Source organism: Trachymyrmex cornetzi, unplaced genomic scaffold (genome assembly GCF_001594075.2).
Source record: "Trachymyrmex cornetzi isolate Tcor2-1 unplaced genomic scaffold, Tcor1.1 scaffold88, whole genome shotgun sequence".
NCBI lineage: Eukaryota > Metazoa > Arthropoda > Insecta > Hymenoptera > Formicidae > Trachymyrmex > Trachymyrmex cornetzi.
Genome location: NW_017300223.1, coordinates 914931 through 935690, shown reverse-complemented (window position 1 = coordinate 935690; position 20760 = coordinate 914931). Strand labels below are relative to the sequence as shown.

Genomic DNA, 20760 nt, shown 5'->3' with positions numbered 1-20760 from the left:
TTTTATATTTACAGAACTAATCATGTAATCTATTTTACGTTTATTATATGTGTAAATTTACGAAATTTTTTTACAGTGTAAGTGACTTGTGTCGAATCGTGTCCAATCATGTACAAAGTAAAGATAAAAGTAACTATAAAATTCATTACCGTTACTAAAAAAATGTAACTTTGTTACCGTTACAGTTACCAAAGAAAAAAAGTAACGCAGTTACTAGTAAAGTTACCAAAAAAGTAACTTGTAACTGTAACTTCGTTGCAAGTAACGAGTTACTTCCATTCCCTGCTAATTTCAAAAAATTACATACTGATTTGGAACAATTCATTACGTGATTTATATGTTTTAATTACATGATTTTATCATGCAACTGTGTGACGTGATTTTTTTCAATAGGGATTGAACTTAATCTAATGGAAAGATATATCTGCAATGTCCGATTATTTGTTATATATATATATATATATATATGGAATTAAAATAATATATATGACTATTAAATTAAAAATTTTATTTGTGGAGAAAATCGTTTGTAAGAAATCACAACTCGTTTCAAATGCATTCATCATATTGTGATTATTATATATTGCATCATTATAATAGGTCGAAATTGAATATGTAAAATAAAATTATATAAATATAAAAAAATCATTACTTTGCCAATTATACTATTTAGTTTTTAAATTTACACTTTTGGATCGTTGTCTAAACGAAGTTTATCGTTTTCCACAGTTTTTTGTAAGTACTGCATATGAATTTATTTTCCATATAAACGTAATCTTGAAAATAGTACGATGTTTTGTTGTCATAGTATGGAAAAGAACTAAAAAGTAATGGAAACAGCTTTTTTTTAGTAGATCCGATAAGATGTATTGCAGTTCTCAGGGACCAGCCTATTTATTATTTACATAACACATAACTATATATATATATGTATAAGTAGTACCGTCGAGGAAAAGCTAAAAAAAATAGTGGATAAAAAATTTAATTCCAGAGTGCAGAGCAAAAATGGTAAAACTTGTAATTCCATAGGTTTGGAAGTAGAGATAGCCAGGGATGGAAAGTTACTTTGTAAAAGTAATTAATTACAGTTACAGTTTTTCTCTTTCAAAAAGTAATTAATTACCGTTACAAGTTATTAACTGTGAAAAGTAATTCGTTACAGTTACAGTTACTAAAAAAGTAACCTTAAGTTACTTTTAAGTTACTTTTTACGAAATTTTTACTAGTAGTATCGATACCATTAAGGCTGTATTCAGAAACGTTATCCAACCTTGCCTTCATATATCGTTTTACCCTTGTTTTTCATCTAATATTAAACAAGGATGAAACACGGAGTCATCAGAGTAATGCAGCCTAGGACAATTAAAAAAAAAGACTGGTTTACATTTACATGTTATACAATTATTTATTCAAAAAGATAAAAAAATTGTATGGCAAAGACGTTTTTCGTTAAAGTAATATAAACACATATGAATATGAATATGAATATGAAATATGAATAGCACACATATACAATGTTTTTTGTAAAAAAATTCTTTTTATATTCGGCTAAAAGAAGTTGCAAATAAATTCTAGCACTAATCCAAAATGGTCTACAACCGTTCACTGAGCGCTCTTGTATTTGATTGGCGGATTCCATTAGATCCCAAAATATAGACCAAACAGGTACAAAAGGTCATTGAACGCTTTAATTAAATTTCTTTCTTCTGATTAATTAAATGTTTCGAAGTATTTGTAGCGCCAAGTGGACACTATCGCACACTAAATTGACAAATAAGTTTAAAATATACAAAATAACTATTAAATTAGTTATTTAAAAGATGTAACTAATAGCGTTTTCGGCCCGGCCAGGTTTACACCAACCTGGGTTGGATTAATGGCGTTTTGTGCTCTCCAATTGATAGAGCGGGTGACGTCAATCAATAGGAAAGATTAATCCAACCAAGGTTAGTGCAAACCCGATCGGGCCGAAAACGCTATAAGTTAAGTTATAATTACAGATGGAAAGAAAGTAATGAAGTTAAGTTACAGTTACTGAAAAAAAGTAACTCTAACTGTAACTTCGTTACAAGTAACGAGTTACTTCCCATCCCTGGAGATAGCTTTTATAAATTATAATGCAAATCAGACCAGAAAGAATTGACTGAGGAATAAATAATACAAAAAGGCATGAGTAAATGAAAAAGCAAATGTAAAATAAATATCAATTACAGCGCAGGAAAAAACAGATCGTATGATCAATTATATAAATAGAGCTGTAAGTGATAAAAAGATGCCATATCTCGATGATAGGGGTATGTACGTAAGTATACGTATATATACGAGAGTATGTAGGGTGCTTTGTATTTAGTGACAGAAACATCTTTCTTAATATTCAGAGAGTAACAAAAATAGAATGATACTTGTGTCGACTTATTTCACCAAACGGAAAACACTCATCACCGAAGCGGTAAGCATAGCACAGAACAGAACCAGAAGAGCATGGACAGTGCATGTTAATGGTGTTACCATCAGATATCTTTATGAATATGGCTACGTAGTTCATGTTCACGTTTTGCACGTAGAAGCGCTAATAGACTTGCTTCTATCTACACATCCTCTGTCACTCTACTGTATGTATGTACATGCAATCAGCTCAATCAGCTGTACAATTTGTGAATGTGCATACACTGTACGTATAGGCGAATGTAAGCATAGACTTTATATGGTGAACGATGTTTTTCTATTCCTTTCTCTCTCTCCGTGTTTAAAATAAACAATTTAATCTCTAATTCTATAAAAGTGGTAAGTGAATAAATATGGAATTCTTTTAAAATTGACCTCTGTCGATTGCCTTGAACATAGAAAGTTTCATTCTAAATTTCGATTTGTAACCTTATTTTATCTTTTTTTTTATAGACACAACAGAAGAACTAATACTGTTCAATCAGGATGAGTAAATACGTGAATCTGATAAACGTGGGCACTACTTACGCTATGCGCATGAATCGTCTGAGTAATCGAATCTTTGGCGAAGTAATCAGACCAACTAATAAGAAATCGATGAAAGTCGTAAAGCTCTTTAGCGAGAAACCGGTAAACAAACGACCAGAGATCGTAGAATATTATCCAAGATTTAAAGAAACTGAGCTATTGATGACACATCTGCGTGATTACGGCCTGTTTCGGGATGAGCAAAAGGACTTTAAGGAGGAATTCCAACGTTTGAGAGAACTTCGCGGTAAAACTAAATGGGTACCACCGCCCTACAGAAATCAATCCAAACCATCCTAAGATCCAAATAATTTATAATTGAGTGTAGCAAATACAACAAAAAAATTTTTCTGAAGAGTATGTATCTCATTTGTAAATAATAAATTATATGCTGTTTTTAGTACAATTTATACTATTTTTATTTAATAAAACAATTCATACTTCTAAGAATTATTTTCTGGCATATTATAAAAAGAACTACAAACTTGTTAACAGATTTTTCAGGCCTATTTATAATTGGTTCTTATTTTAAAACTGTCTTAAGATGCTAATGCAGCTCTCTGATTAGTTCATGACATTTTAAGACTATACTTAAAATGGTCTGAAATATAAGAACCAAATATGAATCTCTCTCTCTCTCTCTCTCGCCTCAATGTAACATTTGAGTTGACGTTGATGTGATGTTCTATAGATATGTATATTTACAAGCGAGTCTTCTATAAAATAGAAAGTTTTTATTATAAAATTTTCAACAGTACAAAAAAAAATAAATATCGCACATATATATCTAGGTATATAAACAATGCTAATATTTACAGATTACTTTTATATAGGATCAGAAGTCTGTTGTATTGTATTTCTACTGGGTATATTAGGATCACATTCTATTTAATTTATTGATAAAAGATACCTATATGAATTTGTTCATTTATTTATGTAGTTTTACAATTCTTGCTTCATATTTGGAGAATTATCCTTCATACTTTCTTTACTATCTGCATCCTCTTTTGATACCTCCTTTTTCTTTTGTTTTTTGGCATCTTTCTCAGCATCGAGTTTTTCATTTAGGCAAGAATCATTTTGTCCTTTCAATGCACGCTCAGAACATAAATACCTAAATGATTATCAAAAATAAACGCTGATTTCATAATATATATCTACATAAATGATATCAACAATTGCGACAAATATATCCTACGGCATTACCTAATTAAAGAAACCTCTCTTTGATGGTTATAATACCAGTCTTCGATGTCAGCTTCATAATTTTCCAGCAAATCTTCACACTGTGTTTTTAAAGTAGTTATCTCAACAGAAGGTTTGTCCCATAACTCATATGGAATACCCAAATCTACATTGACTCCTCTATCCCTGTAATCATACATATATATGTTAAGTTTCAGAATATTCTACGTAAAAGATCATATTGCATTAATCTATGCACTGCAGCTTACACGAGGCCATGCAATGTTTTGAACGTTTGACTCATTCCTTTTGCAAATCTTGTACTGTCTGTACGTTCTTTGTGTATATTATATTCCAATATGCGTTCACAAACATTTTCCATGGACTCTACTAACCGTAGCTCCCTGAAAAGACAATATTTATACTAGTTTCATCAGAATGATGTCATACAGTTTGTATCAGTGACACTTACGACTTCTTATATTCCTTTTTCTTCTTTGGCACAACATCATCTACTGAATATCCAATTTCTAACACATCGTTTGTCTTTCCTGTTTCATCTAGCCTAGCCTCAAGTTCTGTAGCTAAAACTTTGCACACTGTAATAGAGATTTATTAATAATTGTAGAGTAATTTTGATTACGTCATTAAAATTATTGTAATAAATAATTACAGTAATGTTAAATTACTGTAATTAATAATTACAGAGTAATTTTAATTACATAATTAAATGTACATTTAAAGTTATTAATACGAAATTTTCTAAATAATCTTCCAGTCAATTAAGTTAACAGAAAATGATATTCCAAGGCACTAAATCTACTATAATTCATTTAAGTCCCAGGAATGGATTGTTCCAAAATAACCTTCGCATTTGTTGGCGTATTTAACCCCTTGTTCTTCCTCAGGATTACCAAAAGTAAAATACGCGAATAACAAATTAAATAAAACAGCACGATTCACTAACAGCATTGTAGTTTATACCGGATAAAAGAGGAATGTCAATGATAAGTCATGAAATCACTGGAATATCACTAATATGCAACGTCGTGCAACGCAACACGACCGGCAACGCGGCGACTGTTCACAATATCAAAATAAACTTTTTATCTGCTTAGTTCAGATCTATAATAGGTTTTTTAAGTCTTAAGCCACAAGAAATGGACGAATCACAGTCCATTATTCTCCTCGCATTCGACTATAATTGGTCAATTTCTTACGACTTAAGGCTTAAAACATCTATTGTAGATTCGAACTGCCACACATACGTATACTGTGCTTATGCTGAATAGCTGAATTGCACCGATATTATTGTTATCACGTTATGTGACACCAATGACAGCATGTGTGGAATCAGTCGATTGGCTCACGAATAGGGAATTTATAAAACTTCCTAAAACACATCAGGGAAATTCTCTATTCAAATGTCTACAAATTGATTCAATTGAAAAAATATAATACGAGAGAGATGCAATAATTCTTGTTTATTTTATTTCTTTACGCTATCATTTTATCAGTCTGTTATTCAAATGAATTCCATTCGTTAATTCAATTAATTGCGATATTAAAATATAAAAAGTCATGTTATATTTTTCCGATTTTTATAGACTTTGCTATTAAAATATTATTTTTTATTAATACAATAGGAAAAATGGAAAATTTGCGAATGAAATAAATTAAACTTAAAAGAAACAAAAAAATTATGAAAATAAATTACTTTGTTTTAGTTGTTAGATAACAAATGGTTTCGACCTCAAAATTTATGATTTTTCGCAAGTTTAGACTTCATTAGTCTACATTAGCAAATCCATGTACTTATATATAATTTAAATCTAAAAAATATTTTTAACAAAAAACCATTCTTTTTCTGAATAATAAATATCGTTATTAGGAAAATAATTAATTCCAGGATATTCTAGCTGTTTGCAGATATAGGACACAATAACGCTTTGCATAATGGTTCGCGCAAATTTCTAATGCGCACTTTCTTTAATTTATTGATGAAGAACAGGAAAGAAATCCTACGACTCTTCCTTTGTACTGAACAGTTGTACAGAACAAGTTTTTGATCTCGTTTAGTTAAGATGAGAAAACAATATGTTTGCGCTTAACACTTCGTGCTTTACTTAGGATTGACTATGCGCGCTAATCAATAACATAATTACTTTCAATGTTTCTTGTTTATGAGAAACGCGTCATTAAGATTCGGTATAATACAAGAATCGGTTTCTTACGTACTTTTGACATAAATTAGAATTAATTCGCTAATATTACGCATATAAAATATTGTGGAAACGATATAATATTACATTCTCCTGGGACATAGCTGCAACTTCTTCAGAATTAATTAAACAAGGTTGAATATTGAACACTTATTTGAACTTTGTTCACGAATTACGATAATTTGTACTATTGTATAATGTTTAATTTGATTAACTGAATAGCGATTTTACCTCTATAATATCACGTGTTTAGAACTTAAATATGAATGGATTATTTGGAATAATCCAGAAATTGAGAAATGCGATAATGAACCATCGTAAGATTCGAGAGAATCGGAATAAACATCGGTAGAATTTGCAATCGGCTGCTTAGAAAGAATTACATTACATCATCAATATGTTCTTACGCTAGACATGCATTTTGCTGCCTTCAACAATCTCATACATGTAACAATGACAATTTGTAAATGTTTTTGCCCTTTCATCCCAGTAATTCTTATATATTATTTAATTTTCATCAAAATAAGTCATAAACAATTATTCTTGTTAGTATAATATTAGTCACCTTTAGCCAATTCTGCTAATTCTTATTACATAATTACAACGAATGTTACATCATGAGATTATTGGTCAATGATCCCTATCACCATTTTGTACGATAAGGTTACTCCTCTCTGTAGATATTTAAATGTATATAACAGATGATGTTGATTAAATGACATCTTCTTGCAGCAACGCGAAGAAACGATTTCAAATGTCTTGTTTAAATAATTTATACTTTTCAAGTATTATACATATTGCTTTTTCTTGGGCGTGTATGTTGGCGTTTGTGACAAGTCGTCGATAACATAAATGCATCGAATAAATTAGACACACAAGTTATTCACAGACCTTAATAGAAAATGCGATGTAACTTGATATTTCTTTACAAGAGAATGTAAACTGTACTTATCATGAGTATCTCAATATTCTCTGATTGAAATTCAGTCTTATAAACAAAAGGAGATATCTACATATTTAAAGCAGACTATCCTTACAAAGTCAGAAATCATTGTCTTATATTACATTCTTAAATTGTTGGGTACAAAAACGACCCTTTGCAGTTAAATCAAAACTCTACTGAGAACTTAAGCTCTTTTATTTCGATCATTTAAGAATGGAAGCTGTAAATGTCTTTTTAAAACATATATGTTTCTGGCGAATGTTAGGGAAGAGATTTTGCCTTTCTTTTATTTCATATAATGAAATGCTTTAAAATTTTGCATATATATGCATATATTATGAAACATTTCTCCAAGAATACTTTGTCTAGATATTTAAATCTAAAACAGCTGGAATTTGTTTTGTATTACTTAATAGAATACAAATAACATTGATGAAGATTCTTACAAAATAATGTGATGTAATAAAAATATGAAACAAGTGCAATAAATCGATAGAATAATCGTATCTTCTTTCTGTAATATGATCTGTATGCTAGATTGAACGCGAAGAGAAATGTAAGTAATAAATTAAATATCGAAAATCGATGAGGAATACTCTCGCGCGGAATTTTAGAGAAAGGCAAAGTCTTTTACAAAATGCATACATTACTTATATAATGCTCATCGATCGGCGGTAGCGTTTTCTAGTACTAGTTATAACAGGAACCGATACAGGAGCAGGAGGTGTTACAGGTGTAACTGGCGTTACCGGTGTAAGAGGAGTTAAAGGAGTTTCAGCCATTTGGGCTGAAGAGGGGGGCCTGAGCTACCAAATGTAATTTTCGGTTTGTGGAGCTCGCATCACTCCCACACCTCCACCAAGCCTCCTGTAATTCATACAACCACATAGCTTCCATTGATTCTGTTCCGGATCATATACTTCGATTGTTTTCAGATACGCAGTTCCGTCGAATCCGCCTACCGCATACAATTGACCGTTTACTACCGCTAAACCTACCTGAAATTCATGACAGCAATTGTTAAAACTGATACCTCATCATTATATACTATGCTTTTAAATTTTAAAATAATTCCTAATAGTTTTTTCACATGCAGATAAATCATCTACTTCTTTTACATATATTGTAAGTTTTAAAATATCTACAAAACGCAAACTTACTCCACTTCTCCTAGATGTCATCGCTACTATAGGACTCCATGAATTCGTATGGGGATTATAACGTTCGGCGCTGGAAAGTTCCATACAATCGTCTCGTCCTCCCACAGCATAAATTAGATTATTAAATACAGCACAGCCTAGATGTTTACGTCTCGTAGACATCGGGGACACTTGGGACCATTTGTTCTGCCTTGGATCGTATCTTTCTACTGTATTAAGGGGTGATTGTCCATCAGACCCGCCGATGGCATATAAATAACCTCCGAGCACTGCAACTGCCACTCCCAACCTTCTGGTAGTCATTGGCGACACTTTAGACCATTTATTTTCTTTAGGATCATATCTACAAAATTACATACACACATATATATATATGTATATCATTAGGTATGCAAGTGCACTATTTTTTATATTTATACATTTTCTTTAACATAAATTTTCTTTAACTTGCCTTTCCACGTGATTAAGGCATTGTACTCCATCCTGGCCACCAACTGCGTAAAGAAACCCATCAAGCACAGCGACACCCACACTAGTTCTACAGGAAGTGGTAGGAGCAACATCGCAAGACCATTGATTTGTTTGTGGATCGTATCGCTCAATACTATTTAAGTAGCTTTGTCCATCGTGTCCGCCGACTGCGTATAACAAATCGTTCAACACTGCTACGCCCACTCCACATCTTCGTTTGCTCATCGGTGCGACCATTTTCCAATCGGCAGTATTAGGATCAAATCTTTCAACACTGGCAATGGCATCACCTGAACACCAACCACCAACTGCGAACAACACCTCTCCCCGTCTTGTAGGTTTTCTGGGTCTTGTTCTAGGTCCCTGCATCAATGGTCTTTCTTGCGGCAGAAGTAAGTAATTCTTTGCTTCATCTACGAGATCTCTGCAAGCATCATCAGAACGAACCAATAGATCCGATCCGACGGTACCAACTAAAAATTTTGGACTGAGTAATGGCAGTCGCACGTGTTGCAAGACTTGTGCAAGATGTTGTCGTCTTTCCGTAACATTGTATTTCACCCAATTCATCACGGCGCTAAACACTTGCTCCTCCGTACGTACGTTTAATTCATCCGATGAAATAATGTCTACCAATTGTCCGACAGGTAGCAACAAAAATTCTTCACTCTCCATTACCTACAATATATAAAATTAAAGCAATAAGTTTCTCAAAATCAGCAACTTAATCAATGTTCCTTGCATGAAGTATACCTCTTGAAAATTATGTTGAGTAAATTTATCAGCAATACGCAGAAGTTCGCGGCACGAGTGGGTATCCGCGAACGCCCGGATACCCAAGCAATTTGATGGATCTAATTGGCGTTTGAGAAATTCGCAACATATATCTTGAATTTCTGCTAATTGAAGAAGGCACGCTGCTGGAAGGAGAGTTTGAACATTAGCTTCTTCGACAATAATGTGAGAAGTATAACAGAAGTCTATGAGTAATTCCATAGCCATTTCGTCTATGTCGCGTATTGTTACTTCAGTTTGTCTAGATTCCGCCAGCTCCCCAGTAAACATTGCCCTGAAAAAAATAGAGGGATATAGCATTCGTTATAAGATTAAGTAAATCAAAAATATTGATTATGCTTGTGCTATTATACCTGAAGTATGGACTACATGCTGAAAGAATGACGCGATGTGCGAATATCTTTCTAGAACCAACATTGAGAACAACGTCGCACAGTTCCCGATGACGACGAAGAACATTAAGCTCAGTTAGCGTTGCACGAGGATGCTTCTCAGAGGTATGACTGAGGCGTGCTGGGGAGGGAGCGCGTTCCACGACTATTTCACCCATCCTCTGCGAGGATGGGGCGCCCGCAGCTGCTCTCCCCGAGGCACCCCTGGTCCCCCCGGCTAGCTGGAGGCGCAGCGGGGGTGACGCCCAGCCCCACACGGAATCTATCTGCAACACCATTCACCAACCACCGCAGGTCTCAAATGTGCCTGCAGCAGGTCCCCTAATGCGGTTTCCCTATAGCGACAAAAAAAATATATATATATATGTCATGTGAAATACACATTCTTAAGTAAATCAAATATTTGTTAATGATTACTACTTTATTGCTTATATAAATTAAAATTATTTAATGTAAGATATTATTCGATATTAGAGAGAAGAGATGTATATTACATTATTTTCCAAAAAGAAGAATAAAATATATTAGATTTATTCTTTTTCAAAGAATGTTCTGAATTGATATACGTTGGTATAAGTTGGATTGAAACAAACTTTGTTTCATTCCAACTTATTCAGTGAGTTCTATAATATATTAGAGCGAGTCATCGAGAAGTAGGTGTGTCCTAATTCATAGACAATGATATTCTGATGCAAACATTGTACTATTTTTTTTTGTCAAAGATTCGCTATTTGACTAATATTATTTTACTACTAAAGAAAAGAATAAAAAAAATTAGTATTTGTTTATCTTCCGTTTCTCATCTATAGTTTTAATCATAGTTTAGTATAAGGAAGGCATACTTCAATATATTATGTAGCTCACTGATCATATGTACATTACAGTAAACAAAGTTCAAAATATTCTTCGAAAAAGAACAGATTTATTGTAACTTTTATGAGAGGTACGAAGACTTTATTCATAACTGTATGAATCATTCAGAGGTTCTTAAAAATTAGTGTTAAGACTACCCTTCTTAGCGATAGCTTATGCAGACAGTGTCTCATCTCTTTATGCTTCTGTAACATATATATATCTCCAAGCACATCTCTATTACATTTCGTAATTTAAAACTTTTACACATACACTATTAGTTTCAAAGTTTTCATATACTCCACTTTCAAAATCCAAATAAATATAAAGAAAAGTGTAGAGGCGACACCTTCCCACTGAAATTCCAAGAAATAAATAACGTAATATAAAGTGAGATCAAGACGAATGTTTATGTGCATTGCAATCACGATCGAAACAGGTTACAATTGACTCGTATACATATTTGAAGTACTCTGGAGCATTCAGCACTCTGGAGTACTCTCGTACCTCGTCATAAAAAAGATCGTAAGGAAGAAAAATGCAAAGAATACATTGCGCGATTCCGGAGATGAATACGTTTCGCTAGCGAGAAATACATATCGGATAAAAAATCAGGAGATTACGTGTACGCACTTTTGTTCGCTTTCCTCGAACTGCCAGACAATATCAATGAGAGAGAGAGAGAGAGAGAGGGAGATAAGCTGTCAAAGCTGTGTTTGCGAATTCGGCTCGCCGTAGCGTTTTTATATCAGCGTGGTTGTCTGTCGCGTAACATCGGACGTCGCTGACGGCACCGTTAATGTTTGCTTTCGCAGGTGAAACGAAACACTGCCGTGCACTTGCACCGCGTTGCACTGCAAGCTATCACGAGGATGCTCTCATTTTGACGTTTTCCCGTGATGATGCATCACGGTGCGCGTCGCGTACTCCAACACTCCAACCGCTCATGAACTCGCCTCGACCCAACTTCCATAGGAAAGAGGGGGAGAGGAGAGGAGAAGTACATTCGCACTCGTGTCAAAGGGTAGCTTTCTCTCGTCTCTCCCTTCTGTCTGCTTGTATCAATTACTTCGAGTTTCGATACTTTAAACCAAACAAGAACAAACGATAATCGAACGATAATCGTTCGTTCCTCGAGATGAGTTTAAATCGATTATTAGGTAAAATGCGACATTACCGACGAGTTTGTTAATATAAAATGTTTCTACAAAAAAAAAAACTTTATTGTTATAGGGTCGGTTGTTCTATCTTTCGATAAATTATGTAGTAATTAATTAACCTACTGATTAAACAAGAAAGTAAAAGTGTAAGAGAATAAGACAGTGAACCGAAAAAAAAGTTTACCAAAAGGTGGAACAACCCAGCCTTAATTTAATTACTAAGCATTTTATTAAGCACTATTTTGTTAAGTAATACAAATAAAATTAATTGATAGAAATATGTTTAATGTATTGAAAAAAAAATAACAATATTAGACATTTTATCGATCGAGTTAAACGCCGATTAAATTAACCGAATTAAAATGATATTAAAATAAAGACCGCATCGACTTTGGATAAATTTTCGTAATTATCATTGGTGGTCCTTGAGATCCGAAGGTAATAACAGAAGAGTATTAATATTATCAATTGTCAATACACACTTTTCAACTGCCGATATAAATGTTTGAATAATAATGCAATATAATAAATTCATGATTTATTATTATTATGCAGATTATTATGCACACTAAAAAAGAATTTATGAAATTTGAATAAATATTTGTTTAGATAGTATCAATGGAACCATTTACTTAGTAAATAAATATTTGTTCAATTAAAAAGAATTACACTTAATTTAATAATAAGTATTATTTTTTTAAATTGAATAAATATTTATTTTCTGTAATCAAATGATTCCATTGGTACTATTTAAACAAATACTCGTATTTATTCAAATTTCGTAAATTCTTTTTTAGTACAGATGATTTATAAATAAACATTTATACATATATGAGTATTATATATACATATATGTATATATACACATAATTTTAAGTAAAGTTAATTTATTAAATTTAGATTTTGCAACAAATCGGTAAAAAATTTTTCGTGCATGAATATGTATAAATATGTATAAATAAATATACATAAACACGCATAAATATTCATAAACATGTATAATTATATATGAAATATGTCTATATACATGTTCATACATCCTTCTGTCTTTTATAAAATTACTTTTTAGTGTAATAGAAATAATAATAGTAATGTGAAATCATTCAAAATAATTAAAGGGATAATTTTTACATTGTTTGTTTTAGAAAAAAAACAAGTTCGGAAAAATGTAAAAAAATTGCTCGTACATAATTATGCATAATTTTATATATAATTATACGTAAGTAATTTTTTTACATTTTTTCGAACTTGATTTTTTCTAAAACAAATATAGTACAAAAATTATCTTTTTAATTATTTTTAATATTTTCACATTACTATTATTATTTCTATTACATTAAAAAGTAATTTTACAAAATAAAGATGTATGAACTTATGAACATGTATGGACATATTTCATATATAATTATACATGTTTATGAATATTTATGTGTATTTATGTATGTTTATACATATTTATACATATTCATGCATGAACAATTTTTTACCAAGAAGTATTTATAAGCAAATCTTTATTTGAAACTTTTTAGGTAAAATATAATTTTTATACATTTATTATTATTATTATTATTGATATCTCTTCTTTTTGCTCTTTTTTATAAACATAATTTTGTTATATATTTTTTTAATTAGAACAATTACATTTAACTTATTTTGGTTCCAACTGAAATATGTACGACGACAGTGATTTGTTAATTCTTGCGGCATTGATATCTCGTGTAGTACAATATTATTAGTACCACTTATTTAATTTTTTGTTACTTTTTTCGTCCTTATACTTTCACTACCATGTTAGTCGAATTTATCTGAAGATCGTTCTTGCGACAGACGTGAGGCGATTTATAAATGTACCTATATAGTATCAACGGTGAAAGCGTCAATCATTCGTATATTAACCATCACAGTCATTCCTTCAACACGGAGAAATAACAGTAATTTAATTATACATGCATTTATATATACAATATATATACATATGCACATTTCTTATGCACATATTTATTATATTTTGCTACGTACATTTATTACATACATGTAAGTACATTGATTACATGTAACGTATATTTACCGTTTCTTCATGTGCGTCTATTGCAGGAGAAATGGAGGAACAAGAAAGAGGGTGCAATGTTCCAAGAATTATGTTACAAGAAGAGAGCGTTGACTTTCATTATTATATCGTGTTAATAATACCATCTTGTGTAGAGTAAAAATATCATTTAATTGTATTATTTTAACACGTATATATATAGATAAAATTAAAGAATTTAGCAAATTGTTCTTTCTCTTTTGCAATCTTTATCTCACCAAGAAGTTGAGGAAGTCTGCATATATCACTCATGTTCTAAACGAATACAAATGAACGATGCGTGATCGGAAAAGTCTGTCTAGTTGAAAGAGGAGGTGCGTGAGGAAAGAAAAAGAAGAAAAAAAAATAGCATCACGTACAACTTCTTATCGTTTATTATCGAGCATGGCCGCCTGCGACGGTTGTGCACGATAATTTTTATTTCTCTATGACAGACAATGCACGAACGAGTTTCTAACGCGAAGCATAACACAATGCCCGTTGTCGTTTCATTGCTTGTATATCGAAATAACTTGGTCGTATATTCCTCTTTGGGACACGTGTGCATACCGCGAGCACCGTTCGTTAGTACGTAGTCGAGCGATAAAACGTCGCCGCTGTATAACATTGTCATCGACGTCGTCGTCGTCGTCGTCGTGGTCGTCGTCGTCGTCGTGGTCGTCGTCGTCGTCGTCGTGATCGTCGTCGTCATCATACCTGCAAAGCGTTTGTGAAACATTAAAAGCCGCAATATGCGACGTTGTCGCCTAATGACGCCCCTCGAGACTCTGCCATGCCGCCACGATAATTATTAGCGCGACGGCTTTATTGACGGTACACCGGAGAATACGCTCTCCTTGTTCGTCTCTCACTGCGGTTGGTACGTTATAATTCTGCGCGATGCGACGACGTCACTTTTGTTAATGTCGCACGGGGAATACGCGATAATGCGCTCCCGACACCGCGGTTCAACAGAACCGCTGCTCGTTTGCACCGCATTAATCTAGAATTCAGATATATCGATATCTCGTTTAATGCCTCGTTTGCTTCTTTTTTCCTTCTAATTCTCCGTATTTTTATGCTACAGACAGTAGCACTGCTTAAAATTATAATAAAACCTTTTAACATTAAATTTAGAATTAATGTGGGAGGGGGGGGAGGGTTTATGAGGCTTTAATCTTACAAATACCAAAATATTTTCTATAACTACAATTACTTTTTTTAAGATACAAGATGTATATTACATAAAAAACGTCCACTATAATTATATATAGTGTTATTCCCGATAAAAAACCGAATAAAAAAATTCTCTACCATTTTGCAATTTTCGCAATATTTTGTTTTTAATTACCTAATGAGCAAAATATCAAATATGCATCGATTTTATTCGTTTATTCGACAATATTTAGTAATTGATATCTTGTTAACTATTGCGAAAATTGCAAAATGGTAGAGGATTTTTCGACTCAGTTTTTTAAATCAGGAATAGCATTATATGATTAATAGACGTTATTTAAGATACAGCCTATATATATGTACAATATGTATACGTATAACTTTGTACAAATTAAAAAAGAGAAAAAAATCATTTTTAACAATTCTGATATATTTTTTTAAGTAAGAAATAAATAAATTCCTAACGTTAATTCACACTTCTGATTTCGTTATTTTCCAACAATCATATATTTCTGATGCGTCAATTCGTGTAATCTCCAAAAGTCTGATGAAAAGTACGTTTGATTTTTGAATAATTTAGAACTAAGCAAAATAAAGAATGACAATGCAAACTGATAAGATCGCGGTTATCGTAAAGTAATCGCGTTATTGAAGTGTTTTTATTAAAATCGCCATATCGATCAGTTCTTACCTTCTCCTTAATTCATTTGTATCATTGTCCCCATTTGGGAAGGTCTTATATTATTAAACGCCTGTATATACTTCATGTAGTATGCCTTTGCGTGTAACTTGACGTTCTTTAAATTTTTGAAATAATCAAAATTGAAAGAAATAGCCGATTTAAAATATTTTCAACTAAACGATAAATAACGCGAGGAACAAATATGGTGCAAACGCAACAAAATCTTTTTAAGTAAATACTTAAGTAATTAGTGCGGAAAGTACTCAGGTATACGATCGTAACGTGTTGGTTCGCTAAACAATTTACAATTAATTAGACGTCGTAGGTTCTATCATTCGAGGGTCACTTATAGCGTAGATATCAGAAACTGCACAGGTGTTGCCATTGATTCCCGTTGGGAAATTAACGCGAGCAATTTGCATCACGCAGAAGTCAGGTGCGCATTGACGTCTCGCACTCCGACACAACGTTGTTCCAACTCAAATAACATTTTATACTTCATCTGACTTCCTGAAAGAGATGTGCTTAATATAAGTGCGCGCGGACGAAACGTGTTACAAATGTAGGCACAATATAAGTTTCATGAAAATTTCACGATAATTGGAGCGAAAGTGTTATCCATAGGTTGCACGCGAGTCCGTACGCATTTTTATAAGGCAGAAATTGGCACTGTTTAAACGAAGTCTATCATTATTTTTTTTATGGGTTCGCAATGTGAATTCAATAATATTGCGTGTTGCGTGAATCACGTTTCGAAATTTCGCGCGAAGTGTTCTCTGATTCTTTATTTGATCTGTTACACGCACACTTTTCGCTAACTCGCCAAATTTTTTTCTCAATCCTAGCACGATATTTATAGAAGAGAGAAATCTATATGTAATTGACAAATTATACATGCACTGTTATATATAATTTTACCATGTCTATCGTATCAATATTTACATAATGTCATACGATTTTAATTGCTCGATCGAAGATATTTTATACAACGCGCTGCAGTAGTAAGTGACCACAGCTGTGACTTTTCTTTACTGACGTGGAAAATGTTTCTCCTCTATACCGCAACTTATGTTATTAGAAAATATTCGCTGAAAAAGTAATGAAGAATGACTTCAAGAAAATTGTCAACAGCTAGATAATACCGTATGGTTTGCCACCGCAATAGCGGTAAATATTCATTCTTTTATCTTTGTATAAGTAAATATATCACTCTACTGATCGTGTGTGTATAAATATAGACATATAAAAACGCTTACCATATATACATATGTGTGTGTGCGTGTTTGTGTTTTTGTAAAATAAGGCTTACACGGTAATTAATTAATTAATTATTTGTTACGTTTGAAAAGTCGATATTTAAAAGCTTGATATTGCAATACATGTACTGCTATAAAATGCGCAACAATCTAATATAAACTCTCTCAGATTGTACAATCTCTTTCTAATTTTAATGAGAGTTCGGCTTGTTTAAACTTGTGCGTTTAAATTTTAAATATCCTTGATAATTACAATAATATTTTCGTACGTAAAATCCTTCGACTGTTTTACTGTGTGTTTTACTTTTACTAGAATATTATTTCCGTGTATACGGTTCTCGTAATCGTGTTTACGGTTCTTTATCTCGCATTTACTTGGCGAGCGCATTTTAAGATCTCCCTTGATTTCTCAATGAGGCAATCAGGTGCGAACCGCACGGGACGCGAAATCGGCCGAAACGAGAGCGTGCACCGTAAACGTGTAATTGACGCGAAAGCGTAATCGATAGTCCAGTCGACGAACACTGTATAGTGTATAGGTATGTGTGCGTGTACGCGCGTGCGGATGCGTCGAGAAATGATACGGAAGCGAGAGCAGCAGCAGGTGAGAGATAGAGAAATGCGTGAGGTATACTCTCGTGCAGAAAATACGAAGACGACACACGCATACCTACACACATGTGAGACATGCATCACCTTCGCGTGCCGGAGACACGTTCTTAATTTCGACGTCCTCGAAGGACTTAATAATAACGACACGACGATGTGCCAGAAAAACTCGATGTAAATCGCGGAGCATAATCGCGATCACTTTGTGTGGGTCGCCGCTCGAATTTATGAAACGCGAACGTGTATATGCAGACATATGTATGTGTGTACCATGCGTCACGTCACACGCGATACATTGAAAGTTTTAAATTGGAAATTTATTTGAAAATATCTAATTGCTTTACGAGCTTTAAAACTTTATGAGAATATCATAATGGAAAGAATCAAAATGGATCTTTATTATTAGAAGTGTGACTTATTGTTAGTTTTGCAAAAGTAGATTTCGCAAAAGATGGCACTAATGTCAGCGTTGTCGAAAACATTTCAATCACAGCTATTATTTTTTAATGCTTTGATATTACTCCGTGATATTCAGTCGTTTACTAATAATGGACGCAGTAAACATCGTGTTTTTATACTATTTTAAAAATGGAGCTTCCTAAAGAAACATTTTCGATATACGTTGCTTTTGTTTTTTAATCAGAAGAAAAGCGGCTGAAGGTCATAGAATTCTAATAGAAATTTATGATGATGATTGCTCCATCAATTAAGACACACACATATGAGTATTGATTCTGTCGATTTAAATGTGGTGATTTCAATGTTAACGACAAAAGCTGGGAAATACAGATTTGCAAGCATTATTGGACGAAAATCCAGCACAATCCACTTCAAAACTTGCCAGAGAATTAAATGTTGATCATACAACAGTTATTAAACGTTTACATGATATATTGTTTAAATAAATCAGTTTTTGAGAAAAAAAAAAGCCCTCGAAACTAAATCACACTCCTAATATAAAAATGATAGAAAATGATATTATAAACGAAGAAGATATGATACGAATAAAATAATACATTTAATATACAAATTCAATGTATAAATACAACTGGCAATATTTTTTTCAATGTTCTCTTGGAATGCGCTTGATTCAATGTTTCGAGACTCAAGTACCAAGACGAACCGTATAATTTTACGAGTCTTAAACGCGGTTACCGGGTTTCCGCGGCGAGTCTGTCCGAAGACAGGCTTCATTTGCATTTTTCGTGAGTATCATTATCCGTACGGAAGTCGTCATGATTATAAAGCCGAAAGAGGGAAAGAGATAGAAACAACAAGAGAAAAATGGTCTTATGAGTTCAATAATGTTAATATTAAACTCTCGAAACCATCATAGGTACCGACAACGTCTGTAATTCTTGTTCGCCGACATATTGATAAATTGTTCAGACTTATCTAAACACTAAAAGCTCTGCCGTTGAAATAACTAAGCGAATAAATTTATGGTCTCCCAAGAGAACACTTTGATCGGATAATTATAATAGAATATTACAATTAACGCGAGATTTTCATGCACCAAATGTAACATGTTACCAGGGAATGGAAAGTTACTTTTTAAAAGTAACAAGTTACAGTTACTCGTTACCGAGTAGGAAAAGTAACAAGTTACCGTTACTAGTTATCGATTTTTAAAAGTAACTCGTTACAGTTACCGTTACTTGAGAAAGTAACTTTCATGTGCAAAGTAACGATAAACGTAACTGTAAAATTCGTTACCGTTACCAAAAAAATGTAACTTCGTTACCGTTACAGTTACCAAAGAAAAAAAGTAACGCAGTTACTAGTAAAGTTACCAAAAAAGTAACTTGTAACTGTAACTTCGTTACAAGTAACGAGTTACTTCCATTCCCTGCATGTTACTTATATCGTTTACGTCCTAGAATTGTGCAGCTATTCGATAAGTGCAAAAAATAAAGATGAATTTATTAGATAATATATATATTTACCAGTTTTAAAGCAATAATATTTATTTACACATTAAATCAATATGATATTTATATTTTATTAATTATTTAAGTTTAGTAAGCTTTAAAACAATCGATGAGTCGACTTTTTATAAAAGGTAAGCTCGCTTCACGTTTAGTCAAACGATTCGAGAAGGTGATACGAAGTATTAATTTATTATGCACATATTCTGACAAGCTCAATTAACTCCATATTAACGAACAATAAGTGCGATGTCATGGATACAGCTGCAAAAACGATCAATTTCACTTTGGCGTAAGCCAAAAGCCTAATAAGGCTTAAATTTTGTTGCGCATGTCTTATTTTCGGCTACAGTTACGCGAAGGTAATATGCGTAAAAAATTTGGATACATTACACATAATAATTACATCGCGCGTTCGTATTATTCATATGCGTGTATTAATTTCGCACGGTACAACTTTATTATGAGACGTGCACCTGTACATCGCACGCGGCTTATTAGTGCGAAAGCGACATCGCAGCAACCGGTCTCGATTGAAATTTTCCTTAGAAATCGCTGAAAGAGAACCGGGAGGAAAGAGAAAGAGGGAAAAATGGAAGAGTAACTGGAACCCGGCAAAGTCTTGCGTCGCGTCGCGCCGCGTCGCGTCGCGTCGCGTCGCGCATAATGATAATGGAGATTACAAACGCCAGTCCGTCAGTTTCTCATTCTGGGAGCGACGTGTGCTTGCGCAATATGATTAAAAGAAGCAGATTATCGCCAACGAGGGAGCCCAAGGGGCGAGCTCGCATTGAGCGAAGTATAGACACAAGAATGATCACTTATCGGGCTTTATTAATTTCCTTGATGGGGCCTACGTGTGACGGATTGTATGTCGCAGGAATAAAGCAG

General features: G+C 33.1%; 3 protein-coding genes across 3 annotated transcripts; 1 reads left to right on the top strand and 2 right to left on the bottom strand.

Annotated features, from left to right (window-relative positions):
* The first annotated feature begins 2646 nt into the window (after positions 1–2646).
* Positions 2647–3325, top strand: mRpS33 (mitochondrial ribosomal protein S33). Its single transcript, XM_018520153.1, has 2 exons — positions 2647–2784; positions 2899–3325. Exon 2 carries the CDS (start codon positions 2932–2934, stop codon positions 3271–3273), a length of 342 nt encoding a protein of 113 aa, XP_018375655.1. The 5' UTR covers positions 2647–2784; positions 2899–2931; the 3' UTR covers positions 3274–3325.
* A 497-nt stretch (positions 3326–3822) lies between these two features.
* On the bottom strand, positions 3823–5317 carry CNPYb (FGF signaling regulator protein canopy b). Its single transcript, XM_018520151.1, has 5 exons — positions 5025–5317; positions 4631–4757; positions 4428–4562; positions 4180–4344; positions 3823–4087 (listed from the first exon to the last, which is right to left on the bottom strand). The coding sequence occupies exons 1-5, from the start codon at positions 5128–5130 to the stop codon at positions 3916–3918; spliced, it is 705 nt and encodes a 234-aa protein (XP_018375653.1). The 5' UTR covers positions 5131–5317; the 3' UTR covers positions 3823–3915.
* Positions 5318–6141: 824 nt separating this feature from the next.
* On the bottom strand, positions 6142–11988 carry dbo (Kelch-like protein diablo). Its single transcript, XM_018520150.1, has 6 exons — positions 11627–11988; positions 10103–10476; positions 9708–10023; positions 8935–9632; positions 8484–8826; positions 6142–8321 (listed from the first exon to the last, which is right to left on the bottom strand). The coding sequence occupies exons 2-6, from the start codon at positions 10417–10419 to the stop codon at positions 8130–8132; spliced, it is 1866 nt and encodes a 621-aa protein (XP_018375652.1). The 5' UTR covers positions 10420–10476; positions 11627–11988; the 3' UTR covers positions 6142–8129.
* Between the last annotated feature and the right edge of the window lie 8772 nt (positions 11989–20760).

Coding starts and splice junctions, on each gene's coding strand:
- mRpS33 (XM_018520153.1), top strand. CDS start 2,932: ATGAGTAAATACGTGAATCTGATAAACGTGGGCACTACTTACGCTATG.
- CNPYb (XM_018520151.1), bottom strand. CDS start 5,130: ATGCTGTTAGTGAATCGTGCTGTTTTATTTAATTTGTTATTCGCGTAT. Junction 4,758..5,024: donor ATACGCCAACAAATGCGAAG/GTTATTTTGGAA, acceptor TCTCTATTACAG/TGTGCAAAGTTTTAGCTACA. Junction 4,088..4,179: donor AGAGAGGTTTCTTTAATTAG/GTAATGCCGTAG, acceptor ATAATCATTTAG/GTATTTATGTTCTGAGCGTG.
- dbo (XM_018520150.1), bottom strand. CDS start 10,419: ATGGTGTTGCAGATAGATTCCGTGTGGGGCTGGGCGTCACCCCCGCTG. Junction 10,024..10,102: donor GCATGTAGTCCATACTTCAG/GTATAATAGCAC, acceptor TATTTTTTTCAG/GGCAATGTTTACTGGGGAGC. Junction 8,322..8,483: donor TGACATCTAGGAGAAGTGGA/GTAAGTTTGCGT, acceptor CATGAATTTCAG/GTAGGTTTAGCGGTAGTAAA.